We start from the raw sequence: 16,141 nt of genomic DNA on the forward strand, positions 1-16,141 counted from the left end.
ATGTAATGGTTACAGCTACTATTTACTGTGTATACCAGTTGCTGGCAATGTATTTTTATATATATCACCTCACTCAATTGCCTATGTAACCCAATGAAAGAAATATTCTCCCATTTCTACAATGAGCAGACTAGCTTGGGTAGAAGCAGACTCTAAGAAAAGCAGTGTAAGGATTTAACTCTGCAAGTGGTCTCACTCGAATACCCAGGCTAATAACAATCATTGTCTACTGGTTTAATAGTCAGATTGGAGAAGTGCCAGTGCCACACATTTAATAACTGATAGGAAATGTGACTGAGGAATGAATGATGTAATTCATCTAAGAAGAATTTCATAAAGCACATAAGATACCAAAACTGGATGCATTGTTCAAGGTGAGATTATGCATTACTCGAGCACCAAAAAAGCTCCACTTCAGCAGGAAGTCTTGAGCCCTCTTCTTTAATGATCTCCCATTTTGCTTGCTGGTCTAAAAGTAAAGCAACAAAAACGAAACTATAAAATCTCATCTCATCATTACATGCTTCGTACATAAGATCAAGAGGTAGATAAACTGATAGATGGACAGATGGCATAGCATGCCTTTTATTTCATCAAATAAAATGATCTGTCCAGGGATTTTAATTTTCATCTGTCTTTGCTGTCATTTCTCAGGTTCATAGATCTTTATTCTGTATGGTTTTATTACCTAACAGAACTGGACAACAAAATGAAATAATTTACAAAATATTTTCTCTCAATTTTCCTTTGACAGAGCTTTAAAAAGAGCAGAAGCGAAGTATGAAGAAAGGGTTATATATTTCTGTGAATGATTAACTGACTTCTCTGGTCCTGAATGTTAATCTGTTTTCCTTCCAGGAGAAAAAAAAGTTCCTACACTATAAGTAGTTTCCTTGATATGGAATGGCTAACACCAATTGGTGATGGATATATTTGTTCTTATGGCCTTGTGTGATGGATGACTTGAAGGTTAACTGAAAGAGTTAAAGAAACCACATACAAAACACAAAATACTGAGCTCCTGGAATTAAAAAATGCAAATTACTTAAAACTATATCTTCTGTCACCTTTTATGAAAACATGCTTTTTAAGAAAAGGGCCAGATCTTTCCAGTTTTATCTTTCACTACTGATGTTACTCAGTTGTAAACTTATTGACTGATAGCGAAGGCACAGTGGCTTGTAGTCTGTCAGAAAACAATAAATAAAATCCAATTCATGTCCAATGTTCTCAAATCTGCCGTATTTCTAATCTTGATATTTAACTTACCTTATTGGTAGGGTTTCAAAAGCTTTTCAAAGCATTATTACACATATCCTATCACCACCCCCCACCACTCAAGAAATCACAGCCAGTTTAGCATTTGCTATTAACAAATCTTATTTTCTGAATATATCATTGAAAAATACCTTAATAACTCTCTGCTCCACCACAGTATCCAACCATTCAATGAAAGCCTCCACAGTGGCATTCTTCTTAAGGAGATCTTTCAGTTCTTGGAACACTGTGATAGAATCATCTACCATGTAAAAAGAAAAAAAAAAAAAAGAAAGCCTAATATTGTATTCTATTTTGAACCCAAGATAAAACCTAAAACTAGAATAACTGGTAATTTAATAGTATAAAAGGGAAAGACAGGTAGATTAAATTAAATGTGTTAAAGAAATTAATTTCATATCCTGCAAACTAACAAAAAGTCCTTAGTTCTTTACTCTTCAAAATTTTAGTCACAAGTGTATATGTCTTGGTATATACTGAAATGCAGGTTTATATATTATACACTAGGGAGGAATAAGTTGTCAATAGAGATGATAATTCATTTGGAATGCAATGCTTTCATTAAATGCAATGGATTAGTTGAAAGTTAATGAATGAACTAAGCTAGACTTGTTGATTTCCTGCTTTCTGAAATACCCTTTATCTTTAGCAAAAATTAAATTCTGCCTTGCAGAAATGAGCCACTTAAATAAATAATCTTTTATCATGTAAAAGTTAAAGGGGCAGTTTAAGACTGTCATTTTATTAAACAGTTTGAGGTTTACTGAATCCCAAAGGGTAATATAATTTTGTTAGGAAACAGAAAGCAGGAGTAAGGTTAGACTGTCCCGAGAGAGCAGTGAGTTATAGCCTATAGGAGGTTGCATTTTTTTGGTTTTTTCAGAGAGAAATGGTAGGAAAAAACAGTTGGTTGTTATCCCTGGGAAATGGAGCCTGGTTGTATGGTCACATATACTTGCTTGGTAAATGTCAGACTGTCCAAACCTAAGCAGGGCACTTCTGCTTTGAAAAACAGGATTGCGTTGAGATATCATTTTGATATGCATTGTACACCATATGATGCCAAGAGTGGAAAACACATGGAAATGCATATGCATGTAATATAAAACTGGAAGAAAACTCAAAACCATTTTGATTATTCCTAAGTTTTTTTCTATTTGGGTTATTGCTCGACAATGAGATTATAGATGGCTTTTACTTTCCTCTTAACATTGTCTATATTTTCCAGGTTTTTCACAATCAGTAAGTACAACTGTTTTAAAATAGAGAGCAATTTTTCAAATTAAAAGTATTTCTATAAACCAAGGTTTCTCAAACAGATATGATTTTGTAGTCCAAGGGGACACTTGGGAATGTCTGGAGACATAATACTTGGTGGTCACAGCTTGGGGTGGCTGCTACTGGCATGTCGGGGATAGTGCCCAGGGATGCTGCCAAACATCCTTCAATACACAAGACAGTCCCTGCCCTGTCCCATCAAACAGTTATCCAGTCCAAGACATGGATAGCACTGAGATTGAGACTCCCTGCTCTAAACCAAGAGAGAAGGTTTACATTCAGTGTAGACATCAGACTCTGTGTCCGTGCTGCCCGAAATGGTGAGAAGGGCCTGAGATCCGATGCTATTCAAGTCAACCTTTTCGATATCAGACACCATAGAATTCACAACATGCTGGTCAAAGAGAGCTGGTCTGGCAATCTGCATAAAGAAAGTGAAAAGGATACTAAATTATGTCATTGACCCTCCATCTAAAGAAAAATTTAGCTTCTAGAGAAATAATTCTCTGAGAGAAATGTATCATAAATAACTCATTTCTCATTTCAAAACTAAAAGCAAGAGCTGAGACTCATGGTCATCTCTGTTAAAGGTTTGAAAACCATTTTTGGAATAAGAAAATCTATTTTTTTATCCATGGTCATAAAATAAGAATTTCACAATGTTATATTTCTTATCTGAAACTATCCTAAGCAAATCTTTCAAAATTTCAGAGGCTGATGACCTTCATAAAGCAAAGGATCATTTGAGGAGAGGGGAAGTATATTTTAACACTATACAAACACATAACTCTAATTTAAGAATTACTTTTTTCCTCCTATTTAAGAGAACTAAATTAGAAGTAGTTTAAAATGACTTCCCTGGTGGCTCAGATGGTAAAGCATCTGCTTACAATGCGCAAGATCTGGGTTTGGTCCCTGGGTCTCGAAGATCCCCTGGAGAAGAAAATGGCAACCCACTCCAGTACTCTTGCCTGAAAAATCCCATGGATAGAGAAGCCTGGTAGGCTACAGTCCATGGGGTCGCAAAGAGTCGGACACGACTGAGTGACTTCACTTTCTTTCACTTAAAATGTGTTGTGGGTTTCAAAATATCAGATGGGCTCATTCCCCACAATCTATTAATTTTATTAATTGGATTTATTTATTAATAGAGTTCATGTGGCAAATAGTTTTACATTTTACATTACATTCAAAAGGTTTTTTTCTCTTTTTACTTTCTATTGTGAAATAATTTTAAATTTACAAAAAAGTTGCAAAAAATAGTGTAGAATATTTCCATATACTCTCTACCCAGCTTCTCCTCACGTCATCATTTTACATAACCATTGTATATTACCCAAATCAGGAAACCAACATGAGTACAATACTAGTAACTAAACTACAGGCATAATTCAAATTTCATCAGTTTTCCCACTAATGTCCTTTCTCTGTTCTAGCATTCACTCTAGGATCTCACATTGGATTTAACTGTTGTCTACTTTGTCCCTAGTCTCTTAAAGTTCCTCAGTCTTTGCTAACAAATGATTCAATTTTGATTTGGTGACTCAGATACCCTTGGCTGACCGACGTTACCTGTGCAAGATGTAAGAAAGATGTTTGTCGTTTCAGAGATGATACAAATCTTCTCACAATAGGTATTTTCTTGTCAGTTAGAGCTTCTGGCAAATTTTCCAGGGATGAAACAACCCATTGTTCCCAATTCTTAGCAAAATTTCTTATGTCTGCTAATAAGCTATAAAAATTCCCAAAGAACAAAAAACTCTATATTAAATACTAAATAGTTCACAATGCATTAAATAAAAGCAGTTTGATAGAGGTGTAGTATTATTCTGTGATTCTAAGAACATGACTGAAGTCAGCCTAGGTCTGCCATTTATCATCTTGATCAAAATACTCAATCTCCTGAAACTCTAATTTCCTCATGTGTTAAATGGGAATAAGAATAGTATTCATGTCACAGGACTACATGAAATTCATGAGGACTACATGAAATAATTCATGGAAAGTGTTTGGGTTAAAACTTGGCAGACAGAAAGTGATCAATAAAGATATACTTTATTATCAATATTGATAATTCAATCATCTTCTGTAAAATAGTTCTGGGAAAAGGTAAGTGTACATTTGATTATACATATCATGGCTTCTTGAGAGACATGCATAGGGATCATAATGCCATTTCAGGTATTTAATATTTGTTTCTAGTAACATATTCCTATAATTCTTCATGATTCCTATATTTCAAATTCCTAATAATTCTATAATTCAAATATAACTAGAATAAATTACCACAAATTATAGGACCTCATTTAGAAAATTGCAAATGTTGGTTGTGTATATATGAGAATATACAAAAATTTATAAATCAGTCAACAACCGACATATGACATCGTAACGAAACTGATCTAAAAATATTTAGGATGGGGCATATGTTGGGGAGCAGTGGCATGGTAAAGCAATAAAAATAGGCAGAGTTTGGAATTAAACAGACAATTAAAATCTAGGTTCTGCTTCCTACTAATTTGGGCAAATAAACTTCTTTGTACTCCTAGGTTCCTCTTTGTGAATCTGGGATCATAACAGTTTGGAATAGTGTGACAAGTTGTTTTCCAAAAAAAAAATCCAATTGTTCAATGAAAAGGAATTGATTAAATATAGTATTTCTCAGATGCTGGATGTCTATCCAATCATTTAAAAAATGTTCATCTGTATTTGTTGATATGGAAAGATTTTCACAGTATACTGCAATAGTATGTGTACTATAATTCCATTTTTTAACATTCCTAGAAAAAAGTTTGTGAGATAATAACCTGACATTAAAAAATCTAAGATTATTAGTTGATTTTTTAAATGTACTTATGCATGTTTTTCATTTTCTAAATGAATATAAACTACTTGCATACTTAAGAGATAAATATATAAATAGACTTTTCAGGTTGGTTGTAGGAACTAAGTGAAATAATTTAGGTAAGATTAAACTCCCACACTATGTTTAATAAAATTCAGCTGTTACTACTTGTTAGTTACATGGCTGAATGGCTTCCCAGGTGGCTCAGTGGTAAAGAATCTGCCTGCCAATGCAGTAGATGCAGGAGGCTTGGGTTCGATCCCTGGATCAGGAAGATCCCCTGGAAAAGGAAATGGCAACCCGTTCCAGTATTCTTGCTGGGAAAATCCCACGGACAGAGGAGCCTGGTGGGCTACAGTCCATGTGGTCGCAAAGAGTCAGACACGACTCAGTGACAAAGCGCGGCATACACGGCACGTGACTGAATGCCTGTCACTGTGTAAAGCAGAGCCATTCTGCTGTGACACAGAAGTGTTGTCTACCTAATTCAGAGCTCAGATTAGATGCTTTAAGATTATATATCAATAACTACAAGAAACTATTGACAGACCAACTACTATTTAAACAAACGAACTAGTCTAGAGGAAAAGGTAAATAAAAAATAAAGATTGTTTTATCAATCATCATGTATTTATTGAGAACCTATTATCTCCGCCTATGTATATTTGTATCCCCAAATACTAAAATAAATTTCATTACTTTATTAGAATTTATTGTTTTTCAAATTGGCTTTGTTTCAAGTTTCTTTTGTTCTTACATCAGAAAAGACTTTGTGAAAAATCTTCAGGCATCATTTCCATTTGAGATCTTACTCCTTTGTTAAAAAGAAGGTAATAATTCCATTATGTTACTTTCTGATTTTCACAATTAAGACTAAAGTATAATAAATATAAAACAATTTTCTTTATGCTTTTATTATTGTGGTTATTTTCCACGAATTATCCCATTTATCTCTCTCTAGCCAGTTTCCATTGAAGAACTTCCTCAGTATCTTAAAGTCAACTATACTTAAATATTTATTTTTCACTTGGGCAGCTCTCAAAGGGATTTCAGGATTGTCCCATCAATTTTGTTCATTGAGGTTTGAATATAAAGATTGAGGCACATCTCTTCAGCTAATACAAATGGACAGGAGCAGGAAAATAATACTGGCAAATGAATGAATTTCTACTTAATGTTTTGCTTTATTATAATGTATAAGGTTAAACTCTTTACAAGCAAGTATCATATTTTATTGACGGAACCTACCTTTCAGGCATTTCTTGCATTGTGGCAGGAATAAGTACATCTGTAAGAACCTTAATCACAGCAAAAGAGAGTTAACATAAAACCTTACTCAATATTTCTATAGAGACACACTTACTCTTTGTCAGCTACTTTTTATTCTGAACTTTCTAGAGAATAATATGTTAACTCATTTCTGAAAGTTATACTTTTATCTCGAAAATGAATGTATATGTGAACTGTGTATGTGTGTTTGTGTGTGTGTAAAAGGCAAGGGGAGGGGTATATAGAAATACTGCAATGCCAGTTAAGCAGGTGACCTGAATATACTGAGTACAGAGTGTTAGTTTTCAGAACATAAAGGACACTGAAAAGAAAGGGCTAGACTGACTGAACCTTAAACATGGGTGAGATGGTGAGTAGGACCTTGATGAGAATAAGTGGAAAGAAAAAATTAGTGCTGACTGATACCAACTCAGGAGAAACTGATAAATAAAGGAGATGGGGAATCAGATAGGATATGAACAATATGGATCCCTTGGGCTGGCTCATAAACTGAGTGGGCCAGTCTGGGGACAAGGACCAAGAGGGCTACAGAAGATATTTCAAAATGAGAGTAAACACTCATCTACAAAGGCCTGTGTAGCCTACTAGCAAAACGCACATGTGGTCCATGTATATGAAACACAAAAACCAGACAGTATTGTAGATGCCCAGTATGCTCGTCACCAGTGAACTGGCCTTGGTGATTACGTACAGTTTTAAGGACTAAAAGCTGAGCAATCTCTAGAGGTGGGATGAAGGTCTTGCCAAAGCTCATGTTACAATACACTACTCTATTTACAGTGCTCACTGTGGGAAAAACTTTGTGTATGGAAAGGTACTTAGATTCTGGACTTTTGTGCTGAAGGCAAAGAAATAGACCATTTGGCAATGGGGAAAGCCATGCTTTACGGATATTTTTTGGAGGTCTGAAAGACAGTCGGAACAGCTTTACCTTTGGTAAATGTGTGTGTGTGAGCCCAGGTCTTTACCCACTCTTGGAACCACCTGCTTTCACCTTTCCGATTACTTCCTCATGTCTTAAACATTGCAGATAATCACTTAGTGCAAACTGAACCATTTCTCTCTACATGATGATATTCTTATTTGACCCAGAGAAATGAGACAATCCTTGCCCTCCTTTGCTTTCCTTCAACTTTAACTAAAGGTAGAGAATATACAGCACTTACTCTATTCTCTTATCCTGCAGTAAGGAAGAATGGAATAGAGGATGAAAATATGGACGCCCTCATCCTAGGTCAAGCCCAGTTCTCGATGTGCAAAGATGCTTCTGGACTGTTTAGTGTCTGCTTTACTTCTCTGCAAAGTTGAGAAGGTAATAGCAGCAACTAACTTCGATGGATTATTCCTCTGAAATACGTAAGAGAGCTCCAGCTTGGGTTTTCTTGCTTACCCAAATCCTTAATATGTTTTAAAAGGAAAGCTTTTGTTTTTCCTTACGACAATTGAACAGGTTAATGCAGATAGACTCAATTCAAAATACCCAAATTGTAATACAGTTTTCTCCCTCAGCTTGGACCTCTATGTACTCTCACTTGGGAACAGATTCCTGGGGGAATTAGCTCAACCCTCTTTCCAGCTGAATGGCTGGTTTTGTGGCCAACCATTTCCTCTTTGCTTTCAATATCCTTCCTGATCCTTCTGTAGACACTTAGGGACTCTTATTTGGCTTAATAACAAAATTCATCAGTAATGCATTAACATTAGAGATTTCCAGATTTTTCAAGTTATTAGTTTTGTAAGAGTGTGTAATTCTGCTTTCCCCAAACTCTGATACTATTTATTCTGAAAACATCTTAGACAGTTAATAAAATTATGTAAGTTTTTATGGAAGTGTGTCACATTTAGAATCATTCTTAGCTGTAAACAGAAACTGATTTTTGTATTACTTAATATAAATTTATATTAAAATACATTCACTATTACATACATACTATTAAGCTGATTGCTTTCTAATCAGAAAAAATTAATAGTGTATCTCCAGCTAGAAATAACAAGTTTATTGAAAACATATTGAGAAGTTTAGATGGAATGAGAAATATGTTTAAGTCATCCTAAAGAGCTTACCTTATAAAGAATTGAGTCACAAACACAGAAAATGTCAATTATAACTGGGTTTTCAAGCAGGGGAAGAAGATGATCAGGCATTCCTTGCCAAAAGTGTAATAAGAAATGCTGAATCTAGTTGAGAGCAAAGAGTACGTACATTAACATTTTTCCTTAACGTGAACTTGTATGAAAAACAAGAAAAGAATGTTTACATAATACAGTCAGCAAAGTGTTCTTTATTCCTCTTACCTCCTCAAAGTTTCCATTTATTGCGTTGTCCAAGATGCACTGGCAGTGAGTTTTGTACATCATTATTAGGGTATCAACCTATATCAAGGAAGAAAAATCTTATCAAAAGCACCCTTTCAATGCTGCCTTCATTTTGTTCATGCATACATTTGTTCATATATTCAAACACATCTTTAAAATTCCTGTTATGGACCAAGCGCTGTGCTCAATGCCAAGGAAACAAAGGTAAAGGCGTAATTCTTATTTTAAGGAGCATACTGCCTTATGAAGGGAGAAGGATGAGCAAATGGATAGCTGCAGGACAGTGTGATAAGAGAAACGAAAAAAGTGATTGTTCAGGGAACTATCAGTCCCTGATAAAAGTGACATTGTAGTTTTCTGCTTAATAAGAAAATCTCCTTTGATTGGAGAAATAAACATAAAATGGTAACATACAGTAACTCTTCACACAGTTTTATTAAGCAGGTGTGTGGGCAGGGTGGTGCAGTGGTTTCCAGTTTCGGTTGTGGAGTCAGCTAACACTGAACGTTGGCTCCACCTCACTGTTTTGCACAAGTTGCTTTGTCTCTGACCCCAAGCTTTGTATCTTCAAGTAGTAATAACATATTACTTATAAGGTGTTGGAGAAGATAAAATAAGACGTGATGCACATGGAACAAGTTTCCTCATGCAAAGTATAAAATCTTACTGTATTACCTCAAATTACTAATAACATCAAATGACTCGTTGGCCAAAAAAGATTTCAACATTAAATGTCTGTTACAAAAATTCTCTATTTTTGTATGTATACATGGTGTACATGTATACACCAGTACTTGTATCCACAGATAGAAAATCTTAAAACATCTTACAATTTGCAGAGGGTTAGAACTTGTTAATATTCTGGCAAACTAGGAACACCCATGTTCAAAACATTTTTATTTTTATAAGCTAGAAATATTCCTACCTGTTACAGGGTGAGTGTTCTATGTGAACAGGGGAACAGGCTTAGATGTTAGAGGTGTGAACTCTGCCTGCAGGATACCTGGATTTGAATGCTAGCTCTCATCTGCCACTTAGTAGCTATGTGATGTTGGGCAAAGTACTTAACATTTATGTGTCTTAATTTCCTCATCTATAAAATGGAGATCATAAAAACAGTAAATATCTAATCGGGTTGTTATGAGGACTAAATAAATTAACACATGAAAGTGGCCGGAGTAATCCATAATACAATGCTATGGTTAACTATTTTTATCTTTATAGTATCTAAGGTGGTGATGGTGATAGGGGTGTCCTACTCCAATTCTTTGCTCTCCAACCTTTATCCCTGCAGCCCAGCGACATCAGACATCTTTGTGGTTTAGTGTAAAGCTGTATAATGATGGCATGCAAATTACCAATCTACCTCTAAGGAGGTATGCTGACTACACTCCTCTGCCAGGATACGTCACCACTGATGCAAATAAAATATGCTCTTTACCTTAAGCAACAATTTTATATTTTCAGATGGACCACAAGACATAGTTTTAAATGAGGATAAGAACAGCATGAATGATAGAAAGGAATTAATAACAGTTGTCAAAAATTAACCCTTTGGCCCCTGAAAGCCACTAAAGAACAAGTGAACTTTTATCTTCACAAGTGTTTCCATTTATTTGTGTCAAAATTTTTTTCTTCTATACAGACAGCATCAGAAATTTTAAATCTTATCATTGGTACTTTGTTTATTTAATAGTTACACAGTCTAGGGTAAGAACTTTGCATTGTAGCATATTTTGCAGTCTTTATAAACATAACATTACATATAAACATAAACATTACAGAGGGTAGAATCAAAAGCAAGTCTTCGCTCTAGTAAAGTCAGTGAGCAAGTGAGGGGGTAGCAACTGTCTTGAGTGACGCTCTGCTGGGGGCAAAAACAGGTCCCTCAGCTTCAGCAAACACCGCTCACTGGGGTCAGCTTCTCACTAGGCAGCCTCCATCATATCTGCCTCAAGAAAGTAGGTGCTTGAAAATGTTCAGCTTCAGCCACACCCCTCTTTCTACAAACTGACATGTTACCTGGGGAACTTGGCTACTGGCTAGGAAGGTAAAAGGCAGGGTCCAGCTGTCCTCAGAGGACAAAGGGAAGTATGGGGCTCATGATGGGGGCCACTGGGAATGAATTTAGAAACCAGAGGTTATTTAAGCATCTTGAATACCGAGTGAAAAATGATTTACAGACCAGTTTTTCAAGTTGACAGATAAGGAATTCCTTGGAGGTTAGCAGAGAAGGCTGAAATAAACTACTGGAACATGTTCCTCACTTCTTTTTTTCTTTGTTACTCTCTCCGTCACCCTCCTCACCTGGTATATTTACACAGTAAACATCTTCTTGATATGTTTGCATGTGAGCCATCCTCTCCACAAAGGTGAGCCAACAATACCCTCCCCCAAAGAACTGTGTTCCCCAAGGTCCCTCAGATTTCCACAAGTTCCCCCACAAATTGTCACATGTTAACATTTACTGGAGGTATCTCCAATCTGAAGTCATAATGTCATATTATTTCCATAAGGTTAAAAGATGATGTGATGACCTTGAGAAATATGATGGGAGAGGAGCATAGTAGGAAGTGGACATACTTCAGGAGGCTTGCCTGGATCTGAGAACTACCTTTAATATTTCGCCTGTTCCTAACTGGGAGAATAAGTCTGTCATTATTATAAATTAGAATGAAGTTACTGTGCATCTCTACTTATCTATGAATAAACCTTTTTAACAGCGTGTCATTTTTATTTCCAGTTTCTACAAATGCCCATTACTAAATACAGCTGGACTTTGTTAATCATATTCATCTGTCTTTGCACCTTAAAAATATGAACTGATTTAAAATACTGTGAAAAATATTTTCTCAAATGCTAATAGAAAATAAACTTTAGTTGAAAAGAATGCAGAAATCTTTATGCTTTGATATAATAATGGATCCTGCCATTAGTCAGCCAGCAGATACCCAGCAAATGCCTCTAGAAGTCTAGAAATAGAGGAGCTTTTAGCTTTAGACTTTACTACACAAGCATTGAAATTTATTTTATAAACTGAAGTTCAGGAAACTGCTTCTTCTTTAACTTTCAAAAAATTTTGCAACAGAGCACAAAGTTTTATAATTGAGAAGAATCTTTGGAATCTTCAAGCAAGGTCCTTCCATTCATCTAGGTATCTCTCCCTCAGTGATAGGAACAAATTCTGTCCTAGAGAAGTGGTTGATGACTAATTACTGAAATGAAATGGCGCTAATAGAAAAATATAACACTTAAAATGAAAGAAATTGCATATGATAGGCACATTCTAGGATTTTCTTCCTTGATACTGAGTTTTAAATAAAAAATAAACTTTAGTCTTTTGAGGTTTATTTTACCACCTTCTGATAATATACTATCAGGGAGATGGTAAATAATTAATTGGAAAGTCCTGAATCGATGTTAGTAAACATTTGTCCCTCCTATAAATCAGTCAATTATGTTTGATTATGCAGATTTCTGTTTCCCACGAGTGCCATGAGATTCCCAGCAAATTGAGATATGAAACCAACATATCGGAAAATCAATAGAGAAGTATCTTTAATTGATACCTTGTCCTTAGAAAGGCATCCTTGGTACACAAGGTGTTGAGCACTGGGGAATTCTGGAAGAAGTGTTCCAGTTTTTGAGCTAAGTGAATATTTACGAGTGAAGCCACCCTATAATTTAAAAAATGAAAAGAAATAAATCATTATCAACTATTTGATAATGACATACAATTCTACAACATACAATTCTAACAATATAGAAACCTACAAAATTTCATTCTTTATCTTTCAAACCATAACAAGTCAGGAGATTTGGGTAAACTGTTTATTAGATCAAACACCTGGATAAACTAAATATTTCAGCAGAATTACTGTTGCCAAATCATACATAGTTTCACAGTCTGGGCATTTTTCTTTTACTTCAGACTTTAGTTTTAAATACTTTCAGTTTTCACAACTTTTAGAAATTTTAGTTTACAAGTTTACATTTGTTAATGACATGTTTTAAAACAGCTACTTTTAGACTACTGAAATTAATATGAAAGGGTCAGAAATTGCCAAATTCACTTATGAATTACCAAATCATTTATGGATTAAATAAATGAGATGGTAAGAAGTTTAATTTATTATGCCTCAAAGATAATTAGTGGTAAAATTGTGATTAAAGACTAATTCTTCAGATTTCCAAACTAGTACTCATGATTTTCCCTTCTCAACCTCCCTCCCTCTGTCAAATTCAGGTACTTGTTCTCTTTTGAATCTTTTGGAACACACCCTTCAAAGGTTGGAGAAGGAAATAGCAACCTACTCTGGTATTCTTGCCTGGAAAATCCCATGAACAGAGGAGACTGGTGGGCTATAGTCCAAAGGGTTGCAAAGAGTCAGACACGACTGAGCCACTAAGTAACCCTCTGGTAGTTTTCCGAAAATCAGAAAAAGTGACAAATAAGTAACATATAATACTGCAATTCTAATGTACCTACAAGAAACCCACACATAAAGAAGAGAGTAAGAATACGTAGTCATGACGGAACCAGAGCCTTAGCAAAGGCTTCCCAGATGGCTCAGTGTTAAAGAATCTTCCTTTAGCACTGTTAGGAGATGTAGGAGATGCAAGTTGGATCCCTGGGTTGGGAAGATGCCCTGGTGGAGGAAATGGCAACCCACTTCAATATTCTTGCCTAGGAAATCCCATGGACAGAAGAGCAGGGTGGGCTACGGTCCATTGGGTTGCAAAGGGTCAGCTGACTGAACATGCACACACACACTCATAGGTCACAACTGATTGTTGGTTTTGTTTGTGGAGAACGCCTACATATATTAACATTGATGAATTACAAAACCTAATGTTGAATGAAACCAGAAAGTCATAGAAAAAGTGAATCCATTTTTATGTAGGGCCAATAATAAATAATGCATTGGTGATAACAAATTGGACAATGATAAGCAATATATAATATTTACTATTTTAAGCATTTTTAAATACACAGTTCAGTGGTACTAAGTACAGCCTCACTGCATTATTTAATATTGATGGTATATATTCATAAGTGATAAACTTTAATGAAGGACAAAGGAGTAATTAACACCAAATTCTGTGAGCAGTAGTGTTTGGTAGGGACAGGAAGTGATTGTGGTGAGGGCACAAAGAGGACTTCTCTTTTAAACAATGAGGTAGGTCATGAGTTTTTATCTTATGCTTATTTTTAAAACTCCATGTGTGTGCATGTGTTACAATAATACATTTCCCAATAAAAATGTTAGAGTGCTATGGAAACACATATTAAGGATCAGAGTATACGTCTTTTAACTATTATTTAAAACTCTCATGCTGATAAATAATAGTTTTGTGATAGAAGCTAGCAACACATATGGAACATCAACAGGGGGAAGAGTGCCTGAAGAAAAAAATTCAAAAATTAAATTTGCCTGGATATGTTAACAAATGTGTACAAAGCTGGTATAAATTAAATGATAATATTCTGTCTAGAACCTATAACACAAAAAGAAAGGAGAGATTGATAAACTGGGAAAAATTAGAAGATGTTCATTTTAATTCCACTAATAGGTTTTCTATTTTAATTGCACTAAATGAGGTGCCAAATCTTAGACCAGCTATGGAGGTCTGTTTCTTTTTCTTTTTTTTTTCTCTCAACTGATGACTTCACTACTCTTGGTTGAACGATTAGGAATCTTATTTCCAAAAGAAAACAAGAAGGAACCTACAGAAAAGAAACAATATGATTAGAAGCAAGAGGGTCTGATTTATGAGGAAAGATTAAAGGATTTAAGCTGCACAGTTTGGTTAAGTGATGACTAAAAGAGAGCATGATAACAGTCTACAAATATTTGAAAAGCATATACCAAGGAGGGAGGATTTGCTATTTATCTTGGTACAAAGTTGTTAAACTGGTCATGAATGGTTGATATTAAGGAGAAGGCTATCAGGGAAACTTCCTGGTTGAAATGTATGAAATCAAGGGACTATTCCCTAGGAAATAATGGCAACTTCATTACTAGAGCCACTGAAAATAAAATTGGACCCACACTGGAAGATTCACAGGAAAAGTTTTCTTCGACCAGAATAAAGTATTAAAACTAGGTTTCATTTGTTTGTTTATTCCTGGCAATTAAAGGGTTCTGAGACTTTCTCTAAGATATTTTTGAAATGTGAACCACTATATTTATGAATAAAACATTTTAAGCAATCAAAATTCATACTGCTGGCTGATAATGAGTCTTAATTTCCTCTCCATGTTTTGTTTTGCTTTTATTGCCATTGATTTTGTTCACTTTTATATTATGAGTCATTTAAAACTTAAAAGAAGGTATATATAAAAAGTAATAAATACTCATACTTACCATCTTGAGACATCAGACATTTGAAATATTAAAGTGGCCTCTGTTGCCCTCTCTAATTTCATTCCCATCCCCCTCACCAGGAATAATTAATGTTCTGGATTTGGTTTATATCATTACTATACAAACCTTTAAAAATTTACCTCATATGTAAATGCTTTTAAATAACATACACTATTTGCTTTAAAACTGGTACCATATAGTATGTATTTTTCTACATTCAACGAGCTTTTTTCACACAACTTTAAGTATTCGAGATGAACCTAATTTGATTCTTAGGACTATAGTTCACTCATTTCCAAAGCAGTGTAGTATTTTCTTATATGTATAAAATTTTATTTTCCTACTATATCATAATAGAATTTTATTTTTTGGTATTCTGAAATTATAAACAATACTGTAATGAACATCCACATGCATACCTTCTTGTGCACAGTGTGAAGGTTTCTCTAGGAAGGCAGTCATAATGTGTGCGAACTTTCTGTTTTATTAGGTATTGCCCCTTCTACCATTTAGAAAAGCTTCTTAGCTCCCATTCTTAACATGACTATGTTTTAATAGTTTTAATTGCTGCTAGTTCAGTAATAGTAAAATGATTACTCATTAAGATTTTAATGTTCATTTTCCTGATTTAAAAATAGATATATTTATTGGCAGGGTGGTATTCAAAATATTGACTACACATTATAGAGGGCTTCCCCAGTGGCTCAGTGGTAAAGAATCTGCTTACAATGCAGGAGCTGCAGGGGACACAGGTTCGATCCCTGGG

At 34.9% G+C, this 16,141-nt stretch overlaps 1 protein-coding gene across 1 annotated transcript in view; it reads right to left on the bottom strand.

Annotated features, from left to right (window-relative positions):
• The window catches only part of RFX6 (regulatory factor X6), a 52,282-nt gene that overhangs the window by 9,602 nt on the left and 26,539 nt on the right, over positions 1 to 16,141 (bottom strand). Inside the window, exons 7-14 of the mRNA XM_043890286.1 lie at positions 12,577 to 12,684; positions 8,987 to 9,064; positions 8,756 to 8,869; positions 6,650 to 6,699; positions 4,129 to 4,288; positions 2,833 to 2,977; positions 1,410 to 1,519; positions 352 to 469 (exon numbers count right to left, since the gene is read on the bottom strand). Of these exons, the coding sequence (XP_043746221.1) occupies positions 352 to 469; positions 1,410 to 1,519; positions 2,833 to 2,977; positions 4,129 to 4,288; positions 6,650 to 6,699; positions 8,756 to 8,869; positions 8,987 to 9,064; positions 12,577 to 12,684 (883 nt within the window). The remainder of the gene's footprint in view (positions 1 to 351; positions 470 to 1,409; positions 1,520 to 2,832; positions 2,978 to 4,128; positions 4,289 to 6,649; positions 6,700 to 8,755; positions 8,870 to 8,986; positions 9,065 to 12,576; positions 12,685 to 16,141) is intronic.

Source organism: Cervus elaphus, chromosome 28 (genome assembly GCF_910594005.1).
Source record: "Cervus elaphus chromosome 28, mCerEla1.1, whole genome shotgun sequence".
NCBI classification, from domain to species: domain Eukaryota; kingdom Metazoa; phylum Chordata; class Mammalia; order Artiodactyla; family Cervidae; genus Cervus; species Cervus elaphus.